Source organism: Hypomesus nipponensis, chromosome 28 (genome assembly GCF_054491055.1).
Source record: "Hypomesus nipponensis isolate SF chromosome 28, ASM5449105v1, whole genome shotgun sequence".
Taxonomy (NCBI): Eukaryota; Metazoa; Chordata; class Actinopteri; order Osmeriformes; family Osmeridae; genus Hypomesus; species Hypomesus nipponensis.
This window is the reverse complement of record NC_140388.1, coordinates 4608096-4633481: the sequence shown is the minus strand read 5'-3', so window position 1 is coordinate 4633481 and position 25386 is coordinate 4608096. Positions and strand designations below refer to the sequence as shown.

General features: G+C 44.2%; 1 protein-coding gene across 2 annotated transcripts; it reads left to right on the top strand.

Moving 5' to 3' along the window:
* The first annotated feature begins 1429 nt into the window (after positions 1-1429).
* Positions 1430-25312, top strand: inpp5e (inositol polyphosphate-5-phosphatase E). 2 transcript variants are annotated; one of them, XM_084694703.1, is made up of 11 exons: positions 1438-1738; positions 2351-3248; positions 4054-4177; positions 4363-4460; positions 6596-6720; positions 11891-12010; positions 12316-12423; positions 12608-12769; positions 23652-23767; positions 23850-23986; positions 24176-25312. In XM_084694703.1, the coding sequence occupies exons 2-11, from the start codon at positions 2407-2409 to the stop codon at positions 24306-24308; spliced, it is 1965 nt and encodes a 654-aa protein (XP_084550829.1). In that variant the 5' UTR covers positions 1438-1738; positions 2351-2406; the 3' UTR covers positions 24309-25312. The 2 variants fall into 2 exon arrangements, 1 of the variants encoding a protein (XP_084550829.1); XR_014751027.1 differs by lacking the exons at positions 23850-23986; positions 24176-25312 and adding an exon at positions 20233-20488 and having other exon boundaries at positions 1430-3248.
* Positions 25313-25386: the final 74 nt, after the last annotated feature.

Here is a 25386-nt window from a genome sequence, read left to right as displayed (position 1 = left end):
TTTCAGTACAGTAATATCAAAGATTATTGCTAAACATTTCTCAACGTTGGTAAGATTCTATTTACAAAATGCAACAAATAGTACTGTAATAGTAAATATTACTTGTGAAAAGTAATCCCCTGTGCCCTATTTAAGATGGTTCGCCGATTAGATCATGAATATGCTGCACAGTGTTGCGGCATCTTGTTTATTCTGCTGCTACCCAACTGGGAATTTGACCTTTCCAAGATGGCGGCCGCATTTCTCGTCCCCAGCAGCCAACGCGGTGTCTACTCCCTATCAGAGCCTGTTTAAGGACAGCCAGAGCCTTGCCACTCCCTATTAAACCCCATTGTACCGAATTTGGCTGCAGTTCCACCACAGTTCCACTGGGGGTGATCGCGAGCGAGTGCATGTTGAATGGGAGTCTATGGAGCTAAACGGCTAAATTTGTCTCTTTCGCCTGATTGTCGTTGAGAAATCTCCGATTTGATTGTAGTTTGAGCATGTTCAACATGGATTATAGGTCGAAAATTGAATTAACGAGTACTTATGTCCTTTTGATTTCTTACATGGTGAGTCGTTGTTGCCCATAACACGCTAGCATTCTGCTACTGAATGCTGATTGGTTAGTAAAGGACTGATACGACCAGAGCTCCCGCTTGATGGCATCCGAAGCGGAATCAGAATGTCGGAGCATTAGCAACATTAGCAACAACATTAGCAAGCCAAAACTCTTTCAAGCATGTGTATTGACAGGGAGAGCCTAACCTGTCAGCTGTGTTGTCGATGCCCTGAGAGAAAAAAGTAAGTGACCAGAGCTTGCCGTCAAGCAGTAGCTCTGGTCGTACGATGTGTATGACGTCAATGACATTTTCAAAAGCTTTTTAGAACAGAAAGGCGACTTTAAAACAATCCAACAGCCAGCAGTGTGTATTTGTTTTGCCTCCCCTTTCGAATTCAGAATTTAAATCACTAAAAAAAAAATTATATCCTGAGAAAAGTGTATTTTGAGGGGTACTGCTCCATAGACCTCCATTCATTCTGCACTCGCTCGTTAGCGCCCTCACATGGAACTTCAACCAGTTCAGAACCCGGAAGTTTCCCGAGAGTGGCAGTTCTCTCTATATTAGACATTCTCTGTCTTTATTATGTCTATGTTCTTGGTGACTTGTGTTCTTTGGATTGGAACTGTACTTAAGCAATGAAAGATTACGTCAAACGAGTTCGCAAGAACGGAAAAAACGTGGATTGATAAACAGCCATTAGGTACTGTAAGTTTGCAAGGGTTACAGAAAACGTAAAATTACAGGTAGAGGGACCATTTTTTAGCTTGTCATCTAGTTTTTGTAGTTAATCAGTGTTACCATAATGCTGGGAGTCCAGGAAAATCCTAACCATCTCAATTCATTCTCCGTCCTTGCGTCCTTGCAAGACCATTCTCGCAAGGACGCTTGCAAGAACGTTCTTCAAAAAAATGTACTTGCGTTCTCAGCGTTCTTCGGATTGATAAACAGCCTGTCTCTGACTGTACCATTAGCTAACTCTATGGACTGTACTCTTCTGCAGAAATTTTCTTTGTCACGTAGAGGGCGCTGTGATTTACGAAGCCACATGAATTACCATGCTGCTCTTCGTTGGTAACGAAAACCTTGTTGTAAAGCGTTGCTAAGGAAGTATTAGGATTTTGAGCTAGCTTGACTTGAAAATAATATGAAGCCAAAACAAGTTGCTGAACAAAAACGTAGTTTACGCTGAGGTAATTTCTTTAGCTAACGTTTGTCATCAAGGCAAAGGGTATCGTGTGGATTTGCTAGTCTACAGTAGCTGTCTAGTAGATTGCTACAGTACTGTACGTGTAGATGGGAGACAAACAAAACAGCTAGGCTAGCTAGCTATACTGTACAGTAAACAACAGTACTACTAGCACTGTACAGTACTGTAGTTGGGCTAACTCGTAAGCTTGTAGTTAGCTAGCTAACTACGTTATCTTTATCAACGTTACTCAACGCTATTTCTAGCTAGGTTCTTTTTCTTGAGCAATATGTCACGTGCCATAGAAGATGCCGCTTCAACAAAATATTTAGACATAGCCAGGCTACTGTAGTCTTTACGGTGTATTTAACTTGCTTGAAGCAGTAGCGACTGAATACTGTGTCTGATTAACAAGCAAAACCATTTAAATTCAAGACTGCATTCTTTTTTAGCAAGCTACTGACAAATATGGATTTCCAATATAGCTTGTATTGTTAGCTAAGCGGCGGAGAGAAATTTTTCACGAACAGCTTGACACTGTAGTTAACTCTCTGTCAACTAGAGCTTAACATCTTGTTAGCTACCCAGCTCATATTTTCTCTACATCAAAACTAAGCAATACGCAAATGAAGTCTCCGGGTCCTACAGACGTCTGACCAGAGGACATAGAGGATGAAGATGACCGAGGATGGGGAAAACACCAGCCCCTTTCACCCAGCTGCTTCTGTTCTGCCTGGAGTCACAGGTGGGAAGGACCCAAGTAGGGTCAACAATAACAAGGAGCTGTTTACGGCAGCTACACCAGACGTTAAAACCTTCAGGGCCCACAGCGACATCCAAATCACCCCTCAAGATACACGGGACATGAAGAGCAAGGCCACTACTTACCAGCCTCGCCCACCCCTTCTGCCCAAGCCATCTGGGCATTTGAAGGTAGGCAAGAACAGTTCGCTGGAGGAGGAGGGGAGAAAGATACGGAGATCTAGTCAGGAAAGTCTAACCGACCCCGCTGAGACGGGCTCCTCCACAGACTCCCTTAAGGATGACCATGCAGTTTCAGATGTGTTTACCTTTAGTGGTGCTGCCACCTTGAGGAATGAACAGAACTCAGCGACTGTAAGCGCCCAGGTTCCTACACGGTCTCCCGTCTTCAGGGGTAGGGGCCACAGCCTCTCAGAGTACGAAACGCAGCCCCACAATCACCAGAGTGAGTCTGCAGAACAGCGGGTGAGGTCTTCCAAAGTGCGCCTCTCCCCCCTGGAGCCCTCAGGAGCGCTTCCTGCCCTGGAGCAGAGTTTGGTGTCGGCGACCTTAAGAACGTCTAATCGGATTGACAGGGATTGCGTGGATTATGGCATGCTGATGGGGAGAGGAGGGCCTGGAGAGAGACTGCATAGGAACCTGAGCGACAGCCGGCTTCTAGAGAACATGGTGTCTGACAGCTCCTCCGTCAACTCCATGAAGTCCACCTTTAGCGTGCTGAACCCCATCAGACCCAGAGACGTGAGAAACAGGTGGGTTCAGGACAGGAGACTCTTACCTGCACATACGGAAGATGATGAGCTTTAGTGCAAGTGGTTACTAGCAGGTTTATCCTCTGGGTTGATAGGCTACAGTGTATACAGGTGTGCTGTCTTTAGGCTTTCTTGAAACTTTCAAAGCAGAATTTGAGGTTTTGGCTTAAGATATGTTTCTGATACCCCATTTTTAAGGGAAGGTCTACTGTAGTACATTGGGTTACATGGTTTATTTGTGTACATTATTCAGAGAAAATCCCTTCCTGTGATGTTGCACATAACATCAAATCAAAACCCTTCACAGCGATGACCCTACAGCACTGGCCACAGTTCCCCTTTATTGGACTTTATTAGCATGTTAAGATGTGTGCATGTGATCCAAGAGCTTGCTTTTACACAGAAAATGGTGAAAGATAAGATAACATCGTTTGTGGGAGGGGATTGACCTTGTCTGATTAGCACACCTATTGACAGCTGACCGGGAGATAAGATGGGTCTTACTGGACAACCAGTATCTTAGCAGCAGGAATCAGTGCTCAAGCATTTAGGGGGCTCATACTAGTATACGTGCGTATAAGAACTGATAGGTACAGAACTCTTTATTACACTACACCACACAGTACATCACTTCATACATGCTACATTACACAGGTGCAGGCATTATATTGCTGTGACGGTTCTTCCTTTCTTCAGGCCCGTAACCAGTTTCTGAAGTCCAACCACATTTAAATAAATGGTTTTGTGAATGTTCTTTATCAAGGTCCGAACCTTGGTAGTTACAGTCCTGTCTGTGTTGTTGCAGGAGCTTTCTGGAGGGAAGTGTACTAGGCAATGGTGCATTATTGGGGGCTGAGGAGCTAGACCGCTACTTTCCTGACAGGACTCTGGGAATCTACGTAGCAACCTGGAACATGCAAGGAGAGAAGGTTGGCCAATCAACCTCAGCACACAACCTGCAACTGATGGTCTTGGAACACTGAGAAACACACTCGGAAACACACTCTTCTCCTTGCTTGTACTTCTTCTACTGCACATGACTATCTATAACAACTTCTGACCACCATGCTAACATATCATGCACAAATCATATTAACATATGTATTATTTTCAGGGACTTCCAATAAATTTAGATGATCTGTTGCTCCCAACGGACTCTGAATTTGCACAGGACTTTTACATTATCGGTGTTCAGGAGGGATGTCCAGACAGGTAGGAGTTGTTTATATTGCTTGTCAAGGTTTCAACATTTTTACGCAAGGGTTCATTTGTTGTGTATACAGGAGATTCAGCAATCCATAGTTGGGACAAAACATCATTGTGATACAAATTCATAAGACATCAAAACAAATACTTTAAAACAAGTATCATTATAGTAATAAAATGTAATTAAAATGTAGGAATGCCTGAGTGTGACAAAGTGCCTCTACACACACATTTCTGGAATAGATGTGAGTGCAGTGCTCGTGATGCAGCTGGTGATGACAGTTCTTCTCAGTGGCTTTAGTACCTATATTTCTCATATTACAGTTGAAATTATCTGCATCTCTGAAGTACTTGTTCAACCTCCACATCATCTATTCTAGTCATTTACTCACATCGTAATAGCAATTTCTCATGATTTTAAACAAATTGCAAATGCTGTGGTAGATTCATGCAAATGATTATGTAGCCTTCATTTGTCTGCTGACATTACCCACGTTATCAATTGCTCTGTTAAATTGTCTTACCACCACAAACATTGAAACTTTTAGGTAACCAAATTAACTGATCTATACTGAAAGTAAATCCACTTTATATTGTTGTTCTGTTGGCTAGCCAGCGAACCCCTTTGAAAGCAGCTGATTATCGGTTGTACAAGCGAATTTGCTTAAAAAACAAAAATGAAACAGAATTTCCCTATTTTCCTTACTACGAACTCCAGAGGCCTGTTCCATAAAGCAAGTTGACCGAATAAGCCAGACTTATGTCAGTTAGTCGGACTCATTCCTAGTTCATACGGTTCCATAAAGGTAGCTCAACGTAGTTCGAACTCGGTTACTATGGCAACTTAGGCTGCGAAACTAGTCTGGTCAGGGTCCGACTAACTGTCAGGCTTAGCGTGACTTGGTGCTTAACCAGACCTTCCTGTAACACTGACCCAACAGGAGAACGAGGATTTACCACGGATATTCTCATGTTCTTAATCTCATCAGTTCAATATGTTCAACATTGATAGAAAATCTACTTAAATAGCCTACATAGGTTACAACATTTAGCCTAATGCATCAAACGATGATGAACAATTATTTGATACAAGCCAAGTTAAACGTAGCCTATACCTATTTGTGATTTCAAATGTTTAGACATCAGGCATAGGCCTATCTCAGTCTAAATTATACGAGTATAATTATCATAGTTAGGCCTATATAGTTGTTAACAGTAGTCTACAATTGCAAAACAAACCTAAATCCATAGGCTATCTATATCCTTCATGTTCCCGACACAACCATGTTTTAAAGTTAGGCTACTGGGTAGGCATATTGATTAGTAGTAGGCTATTTATTTAAAACAATGTCAAAAAATTAAATTTACATGTGTTTAGAGGGTCACTGATTTTAAATCATCGAAGTAAAGGTCTAAAAAAGGACCTTGACCTACGTAGCCTGTCGTTCACGTCAATCATGGCGTGTCGTTTTATTTTGATGAAGCAGTGGATGAGGGAGCTGTCATAGTAGGCTACAAGGCTTAAAGGGAACATTCTTTCTGGAAGAAGTCATGTGTGCATTCTTTTGCCGTGGTGGATTGTATGATCCATGTTTTACCTTTCGGGCTTCTTAAGAATAAGGTGCATGCGCAATTAGCTTGACTACTTGAATCTGACTTGAATTAGTAGGACTGCGTGAGCTGAAATTGGCCTTTATGGAACCACTTTAGCCCCGCTTGACTTGTTAAGCTAAGTCAAGTCTGGTTTGGGACTTTAAGCCCAACTTATTTGAGCGGCCTTTATGGAACAGGCCCCGGCACTCATTGCGAATGCTTTTGTTAATCGCATTAGTTAAATCCCGGTACTGCACTCCGTTGGATTATGAAAAGGACACCTGCAAAATATGAACTTTGCAGAGTGCCCGGCTTGTCAGATAATCGTAGGAAACGCGGACAAACAGACAGACACACACAGATTCCTGGCATTATTAGAGATATGGTAGTATACCGACCTTGAGATTGTGTTGTTGTGTGTGTGTACATGTGTGTGTGTGTGTGGGTGTGTACGCGTCTTGCGTTTGTTGTGCATGTGCGTTCACGTCTGTTTGGTTGCCGTGTGTTTGTGTGTGTACACATGTGTGTTTGGTGTATATGTGTGACAGGAGGGAGTGGGAGATTCGTCTCCAGGAAGCCCTAGGCCCGTACTACGTCATGCTGTATGCTGCATGTCATGGCGTTCTCTACCTCACTGTGTTTGTCAGGAGGGACCTCATCTGGTTCTGCTCAGGTGAGTTTTAAGCCACACACCGGCGCCATGGAAACACCCTTGAAATGGGTGTGTACTATGCATGTTCTATGTGATTCTGAGCGTGTTTGTTCACACCAGTGGTTCTCAATCCTGGGGCCTGTACTACAAATCAAGATTTGGCGTTAGCGAAGTAACTTTAGGTTCAACCCAGGGTTTTCTGTACTACGACAGTGGATCAGTTGTTACCGGGGTAGATTGCCATGGTAACACATGCTGAACGCCGAACCTGGTCGGGAGCAGGTTAAATTGGAGATCAGAGATCAACCGGTATAAAAACCCCGCCCACTAACTCATTCTTGACGATAATGTTGTCACCGTTAAGATCCTGTGGAGCTTGGTGCGTGAATAGTGAGAGGTGCGCTCAGAAGAGCCAGAACATTTAGAGACAGACAAAACCCTTTCGCATTCCCTCATGAGTAGGCCAATCTTTATGAAAGATATAGATCCTTGCAGAGCGAATAACGTAGCCTATCTTTGTCAGCTTCTTGAGCTGTATGTTGCCAATGCGACACATTGATGTGCACTCACAGTTCCAGACGGAGTATGCATAGCATTTCGTTATTTCGCTATGGGTACTTTTATAGTGGGTGATGCGGAGAACCTGAGCAAGAACACGGTCTGCCGCACAATTTGCAACAGATTTTCTTTAATGGCTGTTGCCACCACATTCTGATTAATGGAGTGATGAGAAATAGATATCCAAAGTGCCCTTTGTAAAAACTTTGGACTCTAATATGTTGACAAAATGAAACAAAGATTTTCACTCAATGTTCTGATTTCCGTTGTATGCAAATACCAAAATGTATACAAATGATATCATATTTTACAACTTAATGCATCATTTGCTCATTTAAATGTGCATTTACAGGAAACTAGTAATGAAAACAATATTTGACCTACTATTAGTTATCAACTGGGGAGGTTTCATGTTAATATGTTATCCCTATTGACTGGGGTGTCTCCCCTTAACCCTTTTGTCCTTGGGTTGCTTTGACTGATTTTCTAATAATTTCCATATCAGAAATTGGGGTTTCTTTCAACCAAAAAATTTCAAACCAAAAAGAACAATGTGTATCTGTACAATGCAGACATGAAAATCCCTCACCTTTCGGCGAAATTTGCCGTTTTGAAACCAAAACAGGTGACCTACGTGAATTGTGTAGATTCGATGAGAAATTGTTTTTTTGGGGGGTGGGGGGGTATTCATATTCATTGAACTGCGAACAGGTGCGCGTGTCAGAAGGGAGCGTGAGTGCATGGAAATATTACCAGTGCAAACCACCATCAGAAGCTGAAAGCACCTGGCCTCGGTGAATGATGGTTTCAATCATTTTTATATTTTCTGGTATATCTAAGTTAAGTTACCCAGGAGCTCTGTTGACATAGATTTAGCTAACGTTAACTACAGCTTGATGAGTTGAGTCATTGAACACAGCAGGAGAGAACGCAACGTTAGCCATCTAGCTAAAGCTACGGTGGAAAATTCCAAATGAACGTATGTGCCGCCTACACACAACAGTGACACTGACAGTGGCGGTTCTAGACTCATTTTACTGGGGGGGCCAAGGGGGGGCCAGTGTTTAATCAGAGGGTCGCATAAAAAAACGGAAACAAATGATATTTAAACATTAAATACTTAAATTAGCTTTACATTAAAATCATACAAAATGCTCTGGCTCTCCCTCTTCCAGCTCCTCAACTCTCTCAATACCTTGATATGTTTCTCTAACTTCTTTGTTTACTGGGGCAAAAAAGGCTGCAATGTCCCTTCCTCGGTTTATGATGACTACTGGAACAAGAAAAACGTGTAAAAAAACAAAACAACAAAAAACGATATATATATATATTTTTTTTTTTTCCAGTCAGCTCAGGGGGGCCACAGGGGGGGCCAGGGACATTTTTACAGGGGCACTGGCCCCCATGTAGAAACGCCCCTGGACACTGACAGATCGAAAGCTAATTTGAGACAATATAAAGATGGAAAACCAGGCTAAGAAACGTAAACGTAATTACCTTCACTAGACAACGTTTTACAAATTGGACTAACGTCTGTTTGTTTGTTTCAAGCTCCAAAAACGTTTTTTTGCTCAAACCAGCCCAGAAAATTTGCTCGCGCGCTCGCATTAACCATGGAAGTCCCTAACTAGCATCACATCAGGCACAGAATTTGCATGCATTAGCAGGGTGCTCGCTGTGATGGCGTATACGGGACCGGTTCTGGTGGGCCGGTCTGGATCAAAGTCCAAGGCCTATTTCTACTCCCAGTTCGTCCCTGCCGTTCTATCAATAAGCAGACCTGACAACCTGTATGCAATTTGTGGTACTTGTATTGGCTGTCATTCATGATGGAAGAGTAGACAAGTTAAATTACAGCATGTCCACCATCTCTTGTGGGAGTTATGCATTAAGCCATTTGTGGTGCCCTTACCACATTGTGCCTCAGATACTGTAAATGTTAGACCCAGTGACAGGCTGGCATTAAATGGCTTGCATAATACTTAGTAAGGAGGCCATAATAATTTTTGACTCATGGTTTAAGTTACATTTCTCCAGCTCTCCCCAGGTTGGCAAAAAAGTATCTCAAAATGCATCAGATTGATGCTTTAAAATATGGAATATTAAAAATGTTCTTATGGGGGAGCATGCACCCAGACCCCCTTACAGGGGTAATATCCTTCTCACCTTTTTCACCACTGACCCGTTTTCATGCCTGACAATGCTCTTCACAAGTTAAATAAATAATAATTTCACTACTTTCATTAAATTGTGATGTTTCATTTACTTTTATAGCATAAAAAAAAAATGCTAAATAGGACATTAAGAGAGAGAAGTGGTGAAACCCCCCACAAAAGACTCAAAAGGCACAACAAAAAAGCGACAAAAAGGTATAAAAAGGTTCCAAAATGTAGAAAAAAGTTTAACAAATACATCCTAATGTGTTCTCCCTTCCCTAGGAACACAGAAAAAGAATGTCAGTGTAACTAAGTTCAGTGTCATTCATTCAGTCATTTACTATCTCTTCTCATATTCCAGTTTTCTCTCTAATCTCCAGCCTTGTTTTTTAATAAATAGCCTCTTATACAAGCTCCAGGGTTCTTGCAGGGCCCTCACATTGTCTGCTCCAACCTGAAACAAATATAGAACATTGTCCCTTTGCAAGGCACATTTGGAGAAAGTTGAAGGTGTCCATTTGACTACTGTGTTTCAAGGTTCATTGCTTATACCTTGTGTCTTGGCCTTGAAGTGGAGGCCCTAGGCTCAGGGGGAGGAACAAAAGGGACTGACTCAGGCAATTCAGCCTTGTACTTGTATGCCTTATAATATGAGCAAGTATTGCCTATTGCTACTTACCGTTTTGAATTTGGTTTGGTTTTAGATGTATTTTTTATTTGCTCCCATGATCGTTTGCAACTAAAATAATACAGGAACAAGTTTTACGTTATGGAATGCACAAGTGTAATTATGGTCACATCTTGTTAGCCTAGCTGCCAGCCCAACTTAGCTTCACCCACAAAAAAATTTGGTCGGGAAGTTGGGTCTGGGGTCGCTAGTTTTGGGAAAAAGTATGTCCGAACAGGGGCTGTTCGGACCAATCAAATTGTCAGGGCGGGCTTTATATGATGATGGACAGATGATCAACAGTAACGTAATCCATAGACATAATAAAGAGTAGACGCAGCATCGACGAAATACAACATTGTGCACACTGCCACTGAGCGAGTCTGACTGAGGCTAACGTCAAAACAGTGTAACTGGGATGCAGTCTCACATTGATTGCCATTTTAAACAGATCAGAAAAATAATCGGACCAGCTGGCTAAAAGCAGAATTCCCATATCTCTTGAAAGATGCCCTGCTCGACTTTTTAGATGTAGAATTGACTGTAAAACTGTACAATTATTAACTTTGTGACATGACGTGAAGACATGGTTGCCGCTCGACTCTGCGGTATGTACCGGGCGACATTCTCACTCAAATTACAAGACTTTCGTGACCCAAATCAAAATTCTGATGCGACAGATCACTGGGTAATCGCTTTCTCTTTTTAAAGGCTGTCCTCCTCGACCTTTTTGGTCTTTTTTAATCTAACTATTTGTATTATCCGTGTGATCCTTTTGCCATTTAAAATGCTATCCTTTCCCGGTTTCCTGCAGCCACATTGCGCGCGCATCCCGAATGTTTGCAAACAAATAATTGGTCTATAATGTGGCTTAGAAGAGGAAACAGAAAGGATGTGTTTACCTTGTTCACTTTCGCGTGACGAGGTTTAGTCAGACGTAAATGACATTTGTTCACAAGTAATAATTACAGGTTTTGTTATTTTGACTTTTTTGTACTTTACTTACAGTTTAGTGCTGTGTAATTGTTTGCCGCAATAATTAAATGCTAGTGTGAAATGACCATTTTGAGTCATACAAACTGTGATGATGCATTATTTGAATCCAAGAATTTCTTTTAAAATATTATCTTCTGGTTTACATGCAGGCCTACATGAGAATATGATAAATGTTTGCAGTGGATGTATTTAGGCCAGGGAATTGGCTAAAAATGTTGACCCCCCCCGTATGACGTATACATAATAACGTTACCAACATAATCGACACACAAACTTAAATCAATAACACAGACAATTCCATATAGCTCCATCTAGCATTCTCAAATGGAACCGGAGAGTCCAGCAGACACCAGCACGACACAGCTGATGGCCCTGAACCCCCAAGAACATCCTTCAACAGACCATTTTATAGCACACAGTTCTCAAAAGTCATTGGTCCATAATACAGACATGCAGCTATACCAAATATCTTCTGTCATTGGTTAACTCCTTAGAACAATATAGTTGTCTTCAGACCAACTGTCTCTGCCCCCCAGGTGACGAACTCTCAAGTCACCCAGACTTCACGTCTGTAGCTCCTAGTTAGGTGTCACAAAACTACAGGTGGCATCTCTGCCAAATGGAGTTAAATCAACATTCATTGTATCAAGAATCTTAGCCAACTGTAAACTTCTTTTAAAACACATTCATTGTACAGCCCAACATTTCTTTCACATAATCTAATGCTGTGTACTTGTTTTATGTGCCTAATACATGTACACTTGCTTTCATGCGCTGTACTGTAGCTGTATCTCTTGCTTTTCCTTGCGAGCAGAGGTGGAACATGCCACAGTCACGACAAGGATCATTTCCCAGATCAAGACCAAAGGGGCTGTGGGCATCGGCTTCACCTTCTTTGGGACCTCCTTCCTCTTTATTACCTCCCACTTTACCTGTGAGTGGACAGGAAGGCACCCTCTGTTTAAGAATGGAAGTAATTGAATGTAAATATGAAGTAGAATGTGATGTGCATGCCCTTGGATGAACAACAATAAATACAAATATTATAAATATTAGTATTATAAAACATAGCAGACACTTTTATCCAAAGCAACATATAGGTGGGGATTTGAACCTGTAACCTGTTGATCTGCTGTCAAATGCTATACCACTGAGCTATACCTATCCCCTACATTTATTGGCGTTAAATGGGTTATTTTGAACAGAGCAACCAGTCATTCCCACATTGTTCTTTCCCAGCCGGTGATTCCAAAGTGTATGAGAGAGTACTGGACTACAACAAGATCATAGAAGCTCTGGCTCTTCCTAAAGGCCTCCCAGACACAAATCCATATCGCTCCACTGCCTGTAAGTCAACTTGCTCTTCTGCTAGTAATTTTGAAGCATTTTTGTGACATAAAGTCTTTCACTGCTTAGTTAAAAATGTCTAACCATAACCTAAAACTTTGTCTGGATAAATACTAAATATAATACAGAATATAATATTGTGTTGTGTATAACGTTAATAAATGGTGTAAATGATCATTCTCAGCTGACGTGACAACGAGGTATGATGAAGTCTTCTGGTTCGGGGACTTTAACTTCCGTCTGAGTAAAGACCGCGTGGGAATAGAGACCATTTTGAAGCAGGCGTCCGGCGTGGACATGGCACCCCTGCTTCTGCACGATCAGCTCTCCAAGGAGATGAAAGACGGTAGGCTGTCTTGAGGCACGCTGTGTGTGCGCGCGCATGTGTCAAATACAGATAGTAAATCATGATCAGAGCTGCCAACATACACGATTTTGGCGTAGCAGATACGATTTCCAGGCCCCAATTACGCTGCCACGCTTGACTTGAATATCCTAGGCTTTGGCTCCAGACTGCGACCAAATGGTCGCACTTTGCGACCAGTTTTTGAGGCAGTGCAAGCATTTTTTACAAGTGTAGCATCCGAGGTGTAAGGCATAGGTGTAAGGAATATCTCGTGGTATTGGACAAAAACTCATAGAACTGGTAACTCTTGGCGCTCATGACCATCTCCGTTTATTTTCTTTATCCACACTTATACACCCGTCACTCTCTCTCCACGTCATCAAGCTGTCACACCGGCCTTAGCAACATCATTATAACTGACAACCGAACACTTTGTTTCAAATTGGTCCCCTCTTATTGAAAGAAATGTCGACATTTCAATCCCAAAAGAACAGACCCCAAACATACCATGTTACATACAACAATGCATATACATATACACAAAACAAACTCTATATATATATACCTTGAGAAAATGGAAACATGTGACTCTTACGCACGTAAATGCAACCAATAAAAAATAAAATAAAATCATCCCAGGGCACAATGTACATTGTATCCTTAAAATGACACATCAATTCAACAACCAAAACCCTAGCCCAACCTATAATCCATAAAACGCATAGGGGGCCGCATTGACCTCCCAGCCCTAGTTAACCCTGTTGAGGCAGGAACCTGTTCTGGTGAATCCATAAAACAGGCCCTGGTTCTAGCAAGAAGTCTCCCCGGAGGGTGAGCCTGTGGAGCTCCAGGGGTCGGCCACATCTCCCTGCAGCACAGCAGGTGTGGAACAAGTAAAGGGGGTTCTCGGCGCACCCTCCCCAACAGAAACATCTGGCAAGTTGTAAGGGCGTAGCCTGTCATAATGGATAGTCTGGAGAGGAGGCTTGTCCCCGAATGGGCTACTAATCTGGTAAGTAACCCCCACATCATCCCCCAGATCCAGTCGTTTCCGCACCAAGTATGGCCCCTTCCAGTGCGGAGCCAGTTTACGGCGGCTCTCTGTAGGGTCATTAAGCCACACAAGATCCCCAACCTCATGTGGCTTGTGTCTCATCTTCACATCATAGTATGTCTATTGCTCGCTGCCAGATTGTTGTCCATCGTCTGCCCAATGCTGTGTCCAAACTGGCGAGGAGGGAAGAAGCAAAGCCTCCCGGAGCACCTCGCACAGGGTTGCACTGTGTCAACGGACCCAACACTACATCCACAGGTGCCGAGCTTCCCGGCCACGGGTGAGGAAGTACGGCGTAAACCCTGTGCTGGCATGGACACTGGTGTTGTATGCAAATGCCACCTGCAGAAGAAAAGAGCCCCACTCCCCTCTGCAAGATAGTAGAGTCCTATTAAATCTCTCCACCATGCCGTTAGATTTAGGATTGTACGGTGTTGTGTGTGTTTTTCACACCACCAGCCTCCCGCACTAAAATCTAACCACATCGGACTCTGCCCATGTCTGTATGCAATGTTACCATGACAACATGTTCCAAAATGTAGTTGTTAAAGAGACACTCAGCGACAGTGGTGGCTTTCTGGTCAGGGATGGCATATAGGTTGACAAACTTTGTGAAGTAGTCCAACTGTCCTGACGGGACGTTCGCAGCTGGCTACACGATGGACGCGTGGGAGAATTGGTGTGTCGTGTGTCTCGCGGCGCTTTCCGTGGAGGACATTGAAGACATCTTTATATTTGGAACCGTGATTACAGGCTTTCTGCTGTTAGGAATAGGCGGTTGGTTTTATATCGGAAAGTCAAGGATACGGATGCAGCCATCAAAAGCCCCATTAGGCTGCCCGACCTGATTGAATCGGTGGGTAGAGCTGTTGGAGCTCTGACTGCGAACTTACAGCGCAATATGGATTACAACAGGGATAAGTTTGCGGCTCTGCAAAGGAGGATCGAGGAGTTGGAAACCTTTTTGAAGGGTGGACAGTGAAAATTGAGTCGCAGCTACTCGTCAAAACAACTACACCAATCTTATCTACTTTCGGCCCCGTAACCAGCACAGGCCTTGGCCAAGGCCGTTGCTGGAAAACAACTCCCCTGGAGAGCGCTGAAGCGATCTTGCCCTTCCCTCCCCCTTCCCCCACCGACATCTGTGGCTTGGTCTCTACCCGGGTAATGACCAAGGATGTCTCCTTGCCAACACAATCTGCATAGGGAGACTCAGACTGATTGTGGCCTAGGTCGAGGGCGCCAACCCAGACCCACTCACACATTTACTTTCACCTACTACAGATATCACCACCCCCCCACCCCCATCCAACGCCTTCGACTGCTTGTTTCCCCTGGGTGGCTGGCGTGTCTGTGTCCAGCGCCTACCATGGCTGCAGGTCCAGATGCTGCTTGTCTTCCCCCCCCCCCATTTCCCGTTGCAAGTGTCTTTGTCTTTGTAAGTGTTGTTGGGCTTATGTGCTGAGGTTTTTGCCTGTTCCCAGGCTGTACTCCCACTGTACTCCTCTAGGAGCATTGTCTGGGGGTTGCCTTTTTCTCTCCTCCTCTCTCCTCATGTTATGCTGTAACCTTTTTTTCTAGTTGGCGCTGAAAATGGCTGCCTAGGTAGGCTCTCCTGCCAAAGTAAATTCCATGTCTGTGCAAACTTTCATGGCGAATAAACACCAATTCTGATTCTAATAGCACACACTTCTCGCCCGTGCCAAGACACGTTCATAGGCCAGATGACCTGTCAAAGGGGCCCCATGGAGGTGTTTCAGGACCTCGGGTACCAGGACAGCAGGAACAACGACCTGGTTGGACTGACCAGCCTCAACCCGCCAAACTGCTCGACATAACAGGCCATCCACGAATGTCAAACGCGGAAATTCATGCCACAACCTCCGCAGACCGTGACTGGCACCCTTTAACCTCCACCTGGGTGGTCTCTGACCCATTTCCAGCCAGGACAGAACTTGCTCAATGTCTGCATCCTTCCTCTGCAGCTCCTTGACATTTGAGCCATCGTGAGACAGCGTATACATCAAGGCCTGGTCTGTGAGAGTGTCGGGGTCAGGGGCTGCCTGGGAGCAGGAGCCATTATCAGCGGCCTGTGTATCAACAGAACACACTGTACCATAAACTTTGTCTAGTTTTGTCTGGGTGCTGGTGTTCACTAGAGTGCAGTTGGCGCTGGGAGAATCCCCGTCCTCTTGGACTCCACCACGGTCCGTCCTGCGTGAAAGGGCATCAGCGTATGTATGCTGAGCCCCACTTTTATGTACAATGGCCCAGTCGTATGGGTCCAGCTCCAAGGCCCAGCGGCTGTGATGTCCTGTCCGGTCGTTGTCGATGGTAAGCCGCCGTAGGCCCGACAAATGCTCTTGACGAAGGCGGTCGCATTTTTTCTCTCCCTCCCTTCCCCTGACTTTCCCTGCTCGGCTTTTATCGCATTGTCTTGTTTTGTGTATACTCGAGAGACTCTCACCGCATCACTCTCCGAAGCAAGAAGCATGGAATTGATTAGCTGGTCTCTCAATGCAATTGACACCATCTTGGAGGCCATAATGATGAGTAGACGTGGAATGAAGGCGCCTACTCGACCAAACAACTACCCCAATCTTGCTTTCGGCCCCGTAACCAGCTCAGGCCTTGGCCGTTGCTGGAACAACAACTCCCCTGGAGAGCGCTGCAGTGAGACTCTCTGTAGTCTCTTCCCTTCCCCCTCCCACAGACACCTGTGGATTGCGTCTCTGTCTTGACTAAGGATGTCTCCATGGCAATACTATCTGCGAACTGAGAATCTGACTGATTGTGGCGTAGGCGAAGGCGCCAACCCAGGCACACACCCCTTTCCCCATCCAATGCCTTCGCCTGCTTTTTTTCTCTCCCTCCCCTCCCCTGACTTTCCCTGCTTGGCTTCTATCGTCTTGTCTTGTATATACTCTGTAATGTTGTACAATGTATGTGCTTATGTGCAGAGGTGTTTTTATCCTTTTCACACACTGTACTCCTCTAAGAGCATAGTCTGGGGGTTGCCTTTTTTTCTCCTCTCCGTCCTCATGTTATGCTGAAATTTAACCTTGTCTTCCTGTTCTGTTTGGGCGGTGAAGACATCTTTCTATGCGAACCATGATTACAGTCTTTCTGCGCAAGTCATGTGGTTCTGTAATGTTGTACAATGTATGTGCTTATGTGCTGAGGTGTTTTTTGACTGTTCCCACACTGTACTCCCCTTGGAGCATAGTCTGGGGGTTGCCTTTTTTCTCCCCTCCCCTGTCCTCATGTAATGCTGAAATTATAGATGGCGCCGAAAATGGCTGCCTCGGCAGGCTTCTTCCTGCCAAAGTAAATTCCATGTTTGTGGTTTTATTCGCCATGTCTTTCATGGCGAATAAAACCCCATTCTGATTCTGATTCAATAGTGAATGGCAGGAGACCCAAGTAATGTTTAAAACTTCTCACAGCCCACACTATGGCCCACAACTCCCCATCATATGTGGACCAACGCCGTTCAGTGGCAGTGAGGGAGTGACTTGCATAGGCCACTACTCTTTCCAGGCCCTCCGTCTCCTGTACCAACACAGCCCCCACCGCCATCTGTGACGCATTAGTGTAGAGCGTGAAATGCTGGGAAAAGTTTGGATGGGAAACAATAGGTTCTGAGCACAGGGCGTCTCTCAAGAACACAAATGCCTCCTGGCAATCCGCTGTCCAACGGAAAGGCACATATTTTCCCCTGAGCACATGAAGGGGAGCGGCGTGCTGGGCAAAACAAACCACCGATAATATGAGCCGAGCCCCAGAAACGCCCGTACCTTGGTAGCAGACTGTGGGACTGGCCGCGCCTTCACCTTATCGGTGTTCCTGGGGTCAGGGCAGAGCTCCTCAGCCGTGACAAAGTGACCAAGTAAAACCACATGGTCGCAGGCCAGGTGATATTTCCTGGCGTTTAACCTCAGTCCAGTGGCTCCAATCCGGGTAAAAACCTCTTCCAAATCCCAGAGGTGGGCTTCGAACGACCTGCTGAAGACTAGTATGTCGTCTAAGTAGACCATGCATATGCGCCATGGCAAACCCCTCAACACCAGCTCCATGACCCACTGAAAGGTTGCAGGTGCGTTGGTGAGGCCCATGGGCATTGATCTGAACTGATACAGACCGTGGCCAGTAGAGAACAACGTTTTCTCTCGATCCTCTGACGCCACTTCGGCCTGCCAGTATCTGTCAGAGGTCCAGCGTGCTGAACCAGGAGGCTTCCGACAGAACATCCAGCGTGTCGTCCACTCTTGGCAGTGGATGAGAATCCTTGACGGTAACAGAGTTTAGACCCCTGTGATCCTCACAAAAACACCATGTATTGTTTTTTTTCTTGACGAGCACCACTGGAGAGGACCACAGGCTACAGCTCTCCTCAATGATGCCATCCTCCAACAGACACTGCACCTGCCTGTCAATTTGCCTCTGTTTGTCTGGGGAAGTTTGATTGGCCGGCTTTTTCACTGGGGAATGGTTACCTGTGTCGATGTGATGTTGGATCAGGCCAGGCTTTCCTACTACCCACCGTACGGAACTGAATACCCCTTGGTGTAACAGATTTGTGTAATTTAACACAAAAATATGAGTTAAATTACTTGGTTGTGTTATTATTAGCCGGAATGACATACTGTTAGACGGAAGGACATTCTGCAATAATTTTCAGGATTACCATAAAAAACATATTTTGTATCATTTTTCTTACCAACACTCAAACTTGAAACTAAATAAGAGAAATTGACAAGTTTGTAACAATTTTTTAATGTTTTAATAAAAATGTTTATTGATTAATTTCACTTAACATTACATAACACAACGTTTTTATAAAACACTGAATTAACATATTTCATATTTTATGTAGAGAATACATTTGAAGGGAGATGATACTGTTTGAGTAACATTTACATTTATAACCTCATCTCACCATTCGAGTTGCAAACATTTAATCAGACAAGTTTAAATCCGTTTATTTAAGAGAAGATAGGAACTTTTGAAAATTTCCAAATGAACTTAAAAAGACATGTTTGTGACAATATTATGAGTGTGGGCATGTGACTACCACATGTTTTGGAATGTTTCCCAGTCAGGGATACATAATTGTGATGAGCGGTTTGTTAATGGCTCAGGCTCCGATAGGATGGCTTGCATGTCAGACACGTAATAAAATATTTCATCTGGGGCTGTTGGCCACACAAAGGCATTTCTTTACGTTGTCTGTCGCATGCAGCTCACTTCAAGTTCATCACTAACCAGATTTAGGACTTGGTTGACAAATGGCTGGGCATCATATTTAAATATGACAAACCTTCCAACAATATCTGTTGTCATAGTATGAAGTGGTATTGTTGCTGGAGCACTGGTGGGTAATTCACACACATTCATGTGCACTTCATTGGGACTGAAGCAGTTACAAATGTTACCCTTTCCTCGGCTGCAGAAGCAGGACAGTTCTCTGTGACTAAACTGTCCAGGGGTAAGACACAATCTGGTGAATTTTCATTGTGCCCTTCACAACAGGTAGCTTCTCTGGTACAGCTTCATCATGTTTCAGGATGTCCTCTTCTGACACCCGAAAGTAATTGATAGAGTAAGCTGAGGTTTTTAAAGTTTCATAGAGCTCTTTTGGTGTCTGAATATTTGCTGCCATTTTCACCCTCTGATCAGCCATGCGCTTTACAGCACCACACACCCCATCAGGTGCACGTTTACCATGGGCTCTCTCAGAGAAATTCCAGGTCACCTCCTTGATAAAGGGCAGCGTTGTCAGGAGATAGAAATTGCGCATATTTCTATATTGTGTAACAGGCCCATCACTCATGAAGTGGATGGATGTAAGAGTGGGCTTCTGCTCCTTCAACTTCTTTAAAATTGGCTCAATGTGTGCCCACACTGCTCTTTCATTATGGCGAAGGCTGTCCGAGATTGTGGCATATGATTGGCTCCCATCGGATGTGTAGACCACACTGGTGTGAATTGTGGCCTGTTTACGACTTCCACCAAAATGGAAAGCTTGAATCTCGGTGTGGAGCTTGCATGCATTGTTTTCTGAGAAATCCATGTGGACCACTACCTCTGTGTCACTGATGGCTTCTTTCACTTGTCTGCACTGCTCAACCTGGTGTATCCAGTTGTATCACATCAACCCCTTCTACCAGTCCTTTGACATAGGCTGTAGGCTTAGACTCCCCCACTGAACATGAGTCCCCTCTAGGACTAGGGGTTACCTCCGGTGAATCTCCCTGTGGACCCTGAGGTGACAAAACTGGCATTTGGGTCTCAATGCCAGTCACTGGAAGTTTCCCTGCATCTGTCTGGATGAGGCCGTAGACGGTGAATGCCGGGAGGGGACAGAAATCTCACTGCCCGTCTTGACTGTTGCTCGTCCATGCCGTAGGACCTCCGTTGGCCCCCACTGTCTGGTTGGAGTGGTGAGGAGTCAGCTGTGTCATGGGACCCGCAAGGAGACCAGCCGCTGCTGTTGTATCCCCCCTGCGGTCCGCACAGTGGAGAGCTACCCCTTCTACCGTCCTCCGTCTGGGGGTCCCTGGTAGCAGATCTACAGCCCCGCTCGCCACAGTCACACCGCTGGTGCATCCTGCGTCATCTTTCTGAACGGGGGAACTCCATCTGCTGCTGTCAGCGCTAAGTGTGTAAGTCTTCAGTTCCCTCATTTCCGTCTGAAAATTGTCCACTTTCAAAGTGAGACTTTCAACAAACATCAACAAGCATATTTGTGGCATTGGCACTGCCATCCACCGCAGCAGCAGGTGGAGAACTCAGAGAGGCCACCACAGCAGGTGGGGTAGGGGGCTAGTGCGACGTGCACCCACCTTAACTGCACAGTGCGAGCATGCACTGTCTTGCACGCTCGCAACGGCCCGCTATCATCATTGCCTCCTCCATGTCGGACGCCCCTTGCTCCTAGCACTTAACTTGGAGAGCGGGGTCTAGACCAGCGAGAAAATGCCTACAGTTCTCCCCATTCACCTCAGCACGGTCATAATCAGAAAAAGCTTTGGCTACCAGTCTTGCGATGTTCGCAGTATAGACCTCCAAACTCTCATTAGCATTGCGGGGCCGTGCATTAATGCACGTCTAGAAATATAGGAGAAATTGCCACTGTCCGAACGCCTCCTTTAATTTATCTTTCATCCGTTCGTAATCACACTGTACCTCTCCTGGAAAACTGTCCCAAAGCAGGAAAGCTGCCCGTCCAGTCTGGTAGGGAGAATATTCACCAAGTTCGCGGTGTAGCTTATGCCCAGCTGCTCTCTCGTCTGAGCACGCACCGCGGCTTCAAACTGTTTAACCCATGTAGCAAACGGTTTCTTGCTGTCGCCACAGAACGGTGGTGGAAGCTCCACTCTGATATTACTCACAGAGTTAGTAAATGATGAAGTGCCGTTGTAAAACGCGCCGTCCACCATATCGTCGTCTGCACCTTCCCATTTAAGTCCACCCAACATGATGCTCCAACTTAACAAGTGTTAACAAACTGAGTACCGTAGCGCTAGCCAGCCAATTGACTAGTAAGTTCAGTAATTGTCCAACAAGAAAACTAATTCAACAAAACACTCCCCAAATACCGCTGTCACTAATGTGGCATCTGAGGTGTAAGGCCTAAATATCCCGTGGTATTGGACAAAACGCATAGAACTGGTAACTCTTGGAGCTCATAACCATCTCCGTTTATTTTCTTTCTCCACACTTATCCACCCGTCACTCTCTCTCCACGTTTTCAACCTGCCACACCGGCCTTAGCAACAACATTATAACTGACAACCGAACACTTTGTTTAAACTCTACACAAGCACAACTACAATGTGTGCACAATGTCAGCACACGTTAGCAACAACGCATAGATACGACTTTCTAGTTAGACAACGATATCAGTGAGCCCGCAGCATTAGTACCCTAGCTAAAAGTCTAGGAAAGTTGAGGCTATTTTCTGCAAGGTACCTATAAACCTAGCTAAAAGTCTTGGAAAGTTTAGACTATGTTTTGCTAGGTTCCTACAAACATGTCTTAATCTACCAGACAAGTGGGATCCCCTTCGATCTTTTGGTGAGCAGTTTCACGAGCCCTTGTTACCAGGCGTCATGGTAGCTTGGTCTTAACCAGACTCTCATACATTTAATTTGTACAGAGGGTCTGGGATCGCTCTATTGACAAGTGTTAACTTCCTTGAAGTTGGGTACTCTGTTGAAGTTTGGGTTAGGGTTAAACTATTGGATCTGCCCAGAGCCACGCTGATCTGCCATAACCAATCGCAGGCGTTGGCCTTAGCCAACTCCTTCACAACGGCGCTAGCTGCCTTAGCTGCAAAATTGAACTTTTCCAGAACCCCGTGGGGAGGAGGGCCACAGCATCATGACCACCAAAAAAACTCGCAAGGATTGTTCTTGCTCCACCAAAAGCGACATTTCATATTGTTTAACATATAGGCCTAAACGCTGTAGTCTGCATTGCAGACTAATAATGCATTACATGAATTATTATCATTAATCGGCAGGCTCTTTTTTTTCTTCTTTTTTTTGCGGGGGAGGGGGGGGTGCCCTTTTTTCAGGCCAGAGCAACTGCCCTTCAAAATTCCTGTACACTTCCCTAGGTATATATTCATTGTTGGAATACTCTGCTGTTCGTTTGAGATTTTATATTCATAAAAATAATATAAAAGTCATAATTTTTCAAAATTGTAGGGGTAGTTTTCACCCGGTCCGGAACACGACACTGCAAAGTAGCGTCTTTTCAATGTCGAATACGAAACTAACTTTACCTCGGCTTTTGGCATGGACATCAATAGTTAATGCCAGTGCACATTCATTTTCGTATTTATTTGTGCGCAGATACGGTTTTATGAGCTTCATGTTGTATTGTTTTTATGTTTTAGGCAAAATAAGATGATCGGTAGGCCTATCATTTTGAAACTTTCTTTAGTTTTGTAATGTTTTCTTAGCCTACCTCAATTCTGGTGTCCGAGTCTGACACCTGGACTTCTGTGTGTGTGCTGCAGTGGCCATTTGGCAAGCTCAGAAGAGCACAGCTACTGGTTAAACAGCTTTGATTTTACAAGCGTTATTTTTTCGGGGATTATTAATCTAAATGAATGCACTGACTAATAAAGTAAAGTGTTAAAACTCAAACTTTTGATTTTACTGGGGCACAGCAGATTTATACTGGGGCACGTGCCCCAGTATAAAGGGTCTAGGGGGGGGGGCCTTGACGACCCTGTAAATAAATAAATTATAAAATTCATAGTTTACCCACCTCTATTTTTACCACTACACCACTGGTGCTGAGATACAATTTAGGGGTGCTTGAGCACTCCTAAAGAGGGTCTAATTGCCACTGAATTGTACTCTCTCTAGTTACATTAATACATGCATTGCAGGTCAATATAAGGTGTGCCCCTAAATTCTTGCTTGCGCTCCAAAGTATTTCAGTCATGGGCTATTGTGCTCCTAATAAAAAAAGTTAGTCTGGAGCCCTGCATTACACAATAAATCAGTGTCATTCTTTTAGCAGGCAGCCACGTGCATGTGTTGACATCCAAACAGCCGTAAAGCTCACATATAAGCCGTCTTATGATTCGTCCCAAAGAGCCAATACAAAAAATACAATATCCAGCCAAATTTTCTTTGCTCCTACTTTACATTACATTTCAATAACAATACTTTCAAAAACACAATGTTGGCAGCTCTGAATTATACACTTTGACCTTTTTTAAGTTGAATTGTGTGTTGGTGTGCGTGTTGGTATTGTGTGCATATCATCAGATGCGTTTTGGGCTGAGACTGTTGTCTTGTATTCTAGGTTCTATATTTAAAGGTTTCCAGGAAGCACCCATCCACTTCCCACCCACCTACAAGTTTGACATTGGTTGCGATGTTTACGACAGCACCTCTAAACAGAGGACCCCGTCATACACGGTGAGCTTTCCTGCTCAAGGAGTCCTATCACAGAAAAACCACAGCAAAACCAATAAATGTATTTTCTCTGTGTGCATCCCAGGACAGGATACTGTACAGAAACAGGCAGGCTGACGACATCAAGGTGGTCAAATACACCAGCTGTTCATCCATTAGGACATCCGACCACCGGCCTGTTATGGGCATGTTCCAGGTCAAACTGCGCCCAGGGAGAGACAAGTAAGACTAGCTGGAACTGGATCCTAGCTGGACAGCCTGCTGGCTTTTAGCTCTCCCAGTTTAGATACAGCAGATGATGCCCTGCATAGCGCTAAACCCCAAAAAAGAGGACAAGTATTCTTTGGGTGAAAACAAAACAATTATTATATATTTATATATTTGTATATAAATGTGTGTTGTGTTTTACAGCATTCCCCTTGGGGCGGGCCAGTTTGACAGGAACCTATACCTGGAGGGCATTAAGAGGAGGATCACCAGAGAGCTGAAGAGGAGAGAGGCTCTGAAGAACCAGGGCAGCAGCACCGTCTGCTCCATCTCCTGAACGTGCGTTCGGACCAAACTCAACCTGAACCGACCATACTCAACTGGACCAGACCAGACTCAACTGGACCACAACAGACCAGGCCGTTCTCTTTGGAAAGAACCAGACTCTATTCAAACTTACACACGACCAGCAGGATTGAAAGGGACACGGTTGTTTGTCTGTCAAACCTCAGAATCGTGTAGTGAAGAAGTTATTGACCTCTAGTGTGCTTTGGTGGGACTGCACAAGGTGGAGTAGGCTAGTCCTTGAAGACAAACAGCACACAAAACAGTCTGGTGTATATTTATACAACACTTTTGCGCAACGAGACCTTAGAAGCTTTCTAGTAGAAGAAGAACATCAGATAACCTTGGAGGCTGGGTGTCTACACTAGGTCCTTACAAAATTTGAATTTAACAAGCCTGGGCAACATGGACCATTCCTCTATCAGTATTCTAAATGCCTTGTCAAAACATTTCCATCACTAGCTTCCTAAACAGTACAGGCAGCGGCCAACTAGGTGTGATTTTTAAAATGTCTTTAAAGATTGTTTCTATTCTAGATGTTCACCAAAGTTAGAATTGCACTTTAGAAATCTTTTGTAAAACCCCACTTTAACCACTGAGAGCTTTACAAAAAATAATGTAATTTATTTTTTAGAGCTTGATGAAAATACATTTTCTGCAGTACTCTTTAACAGTTCATAATATTTGGTTTGGTAACTTTTCCACTTGTCCACGGTCTGCATCTGGATTTAAGATGATCTGCTTGTTGAGTTCGGAACAGTGTGTGGTTCAATGCCTTAACATTCTCTTGCCTAAATCAAAACTTTTTGCAGAACTGTACTGTGGTGATGGGAGATCAGTAGATGGGTTGTGCTGGTGAATCATGAGTCATCTATCACTTGTTAAGTGCCTGTGATCTTGTCCTCAGGACTCAATATTGTTAACAATCAATGTATTTTTTTAACAGGTTTTTTGTGACGTAACATCACATAATAAATATATTTTGTTCATTCTTTATTTTCAGCCACAGATGTTTCACAACAAGCATGTGATATTGTTTAACCTTTACAGGTAGTGATAATCCACTTATG

Coding starts and splice junctions, on each gene's coding strand:
- inpp5e (XM_084694703.1), top strand. CDS start 2,407: ATGAAGATGACCGAGGATGGGGAAAACACCAGCCCCTTTCACCCAGCT. Junction 4,461..6,595: donor CAGGAGGGATGTCCAGACAG/GTAGGAGTTGTT, acceptor TATGTGTGACAG/GAGGGAGTGGGAGATTCGTC. Junction 23,987..24,175: donor CTGCGCCCAGGGAGAGACAA/GTAAGACTAGCT, acceptor TGTGTTTTACAG/CATTCCCCTTGGGGCGGGCC.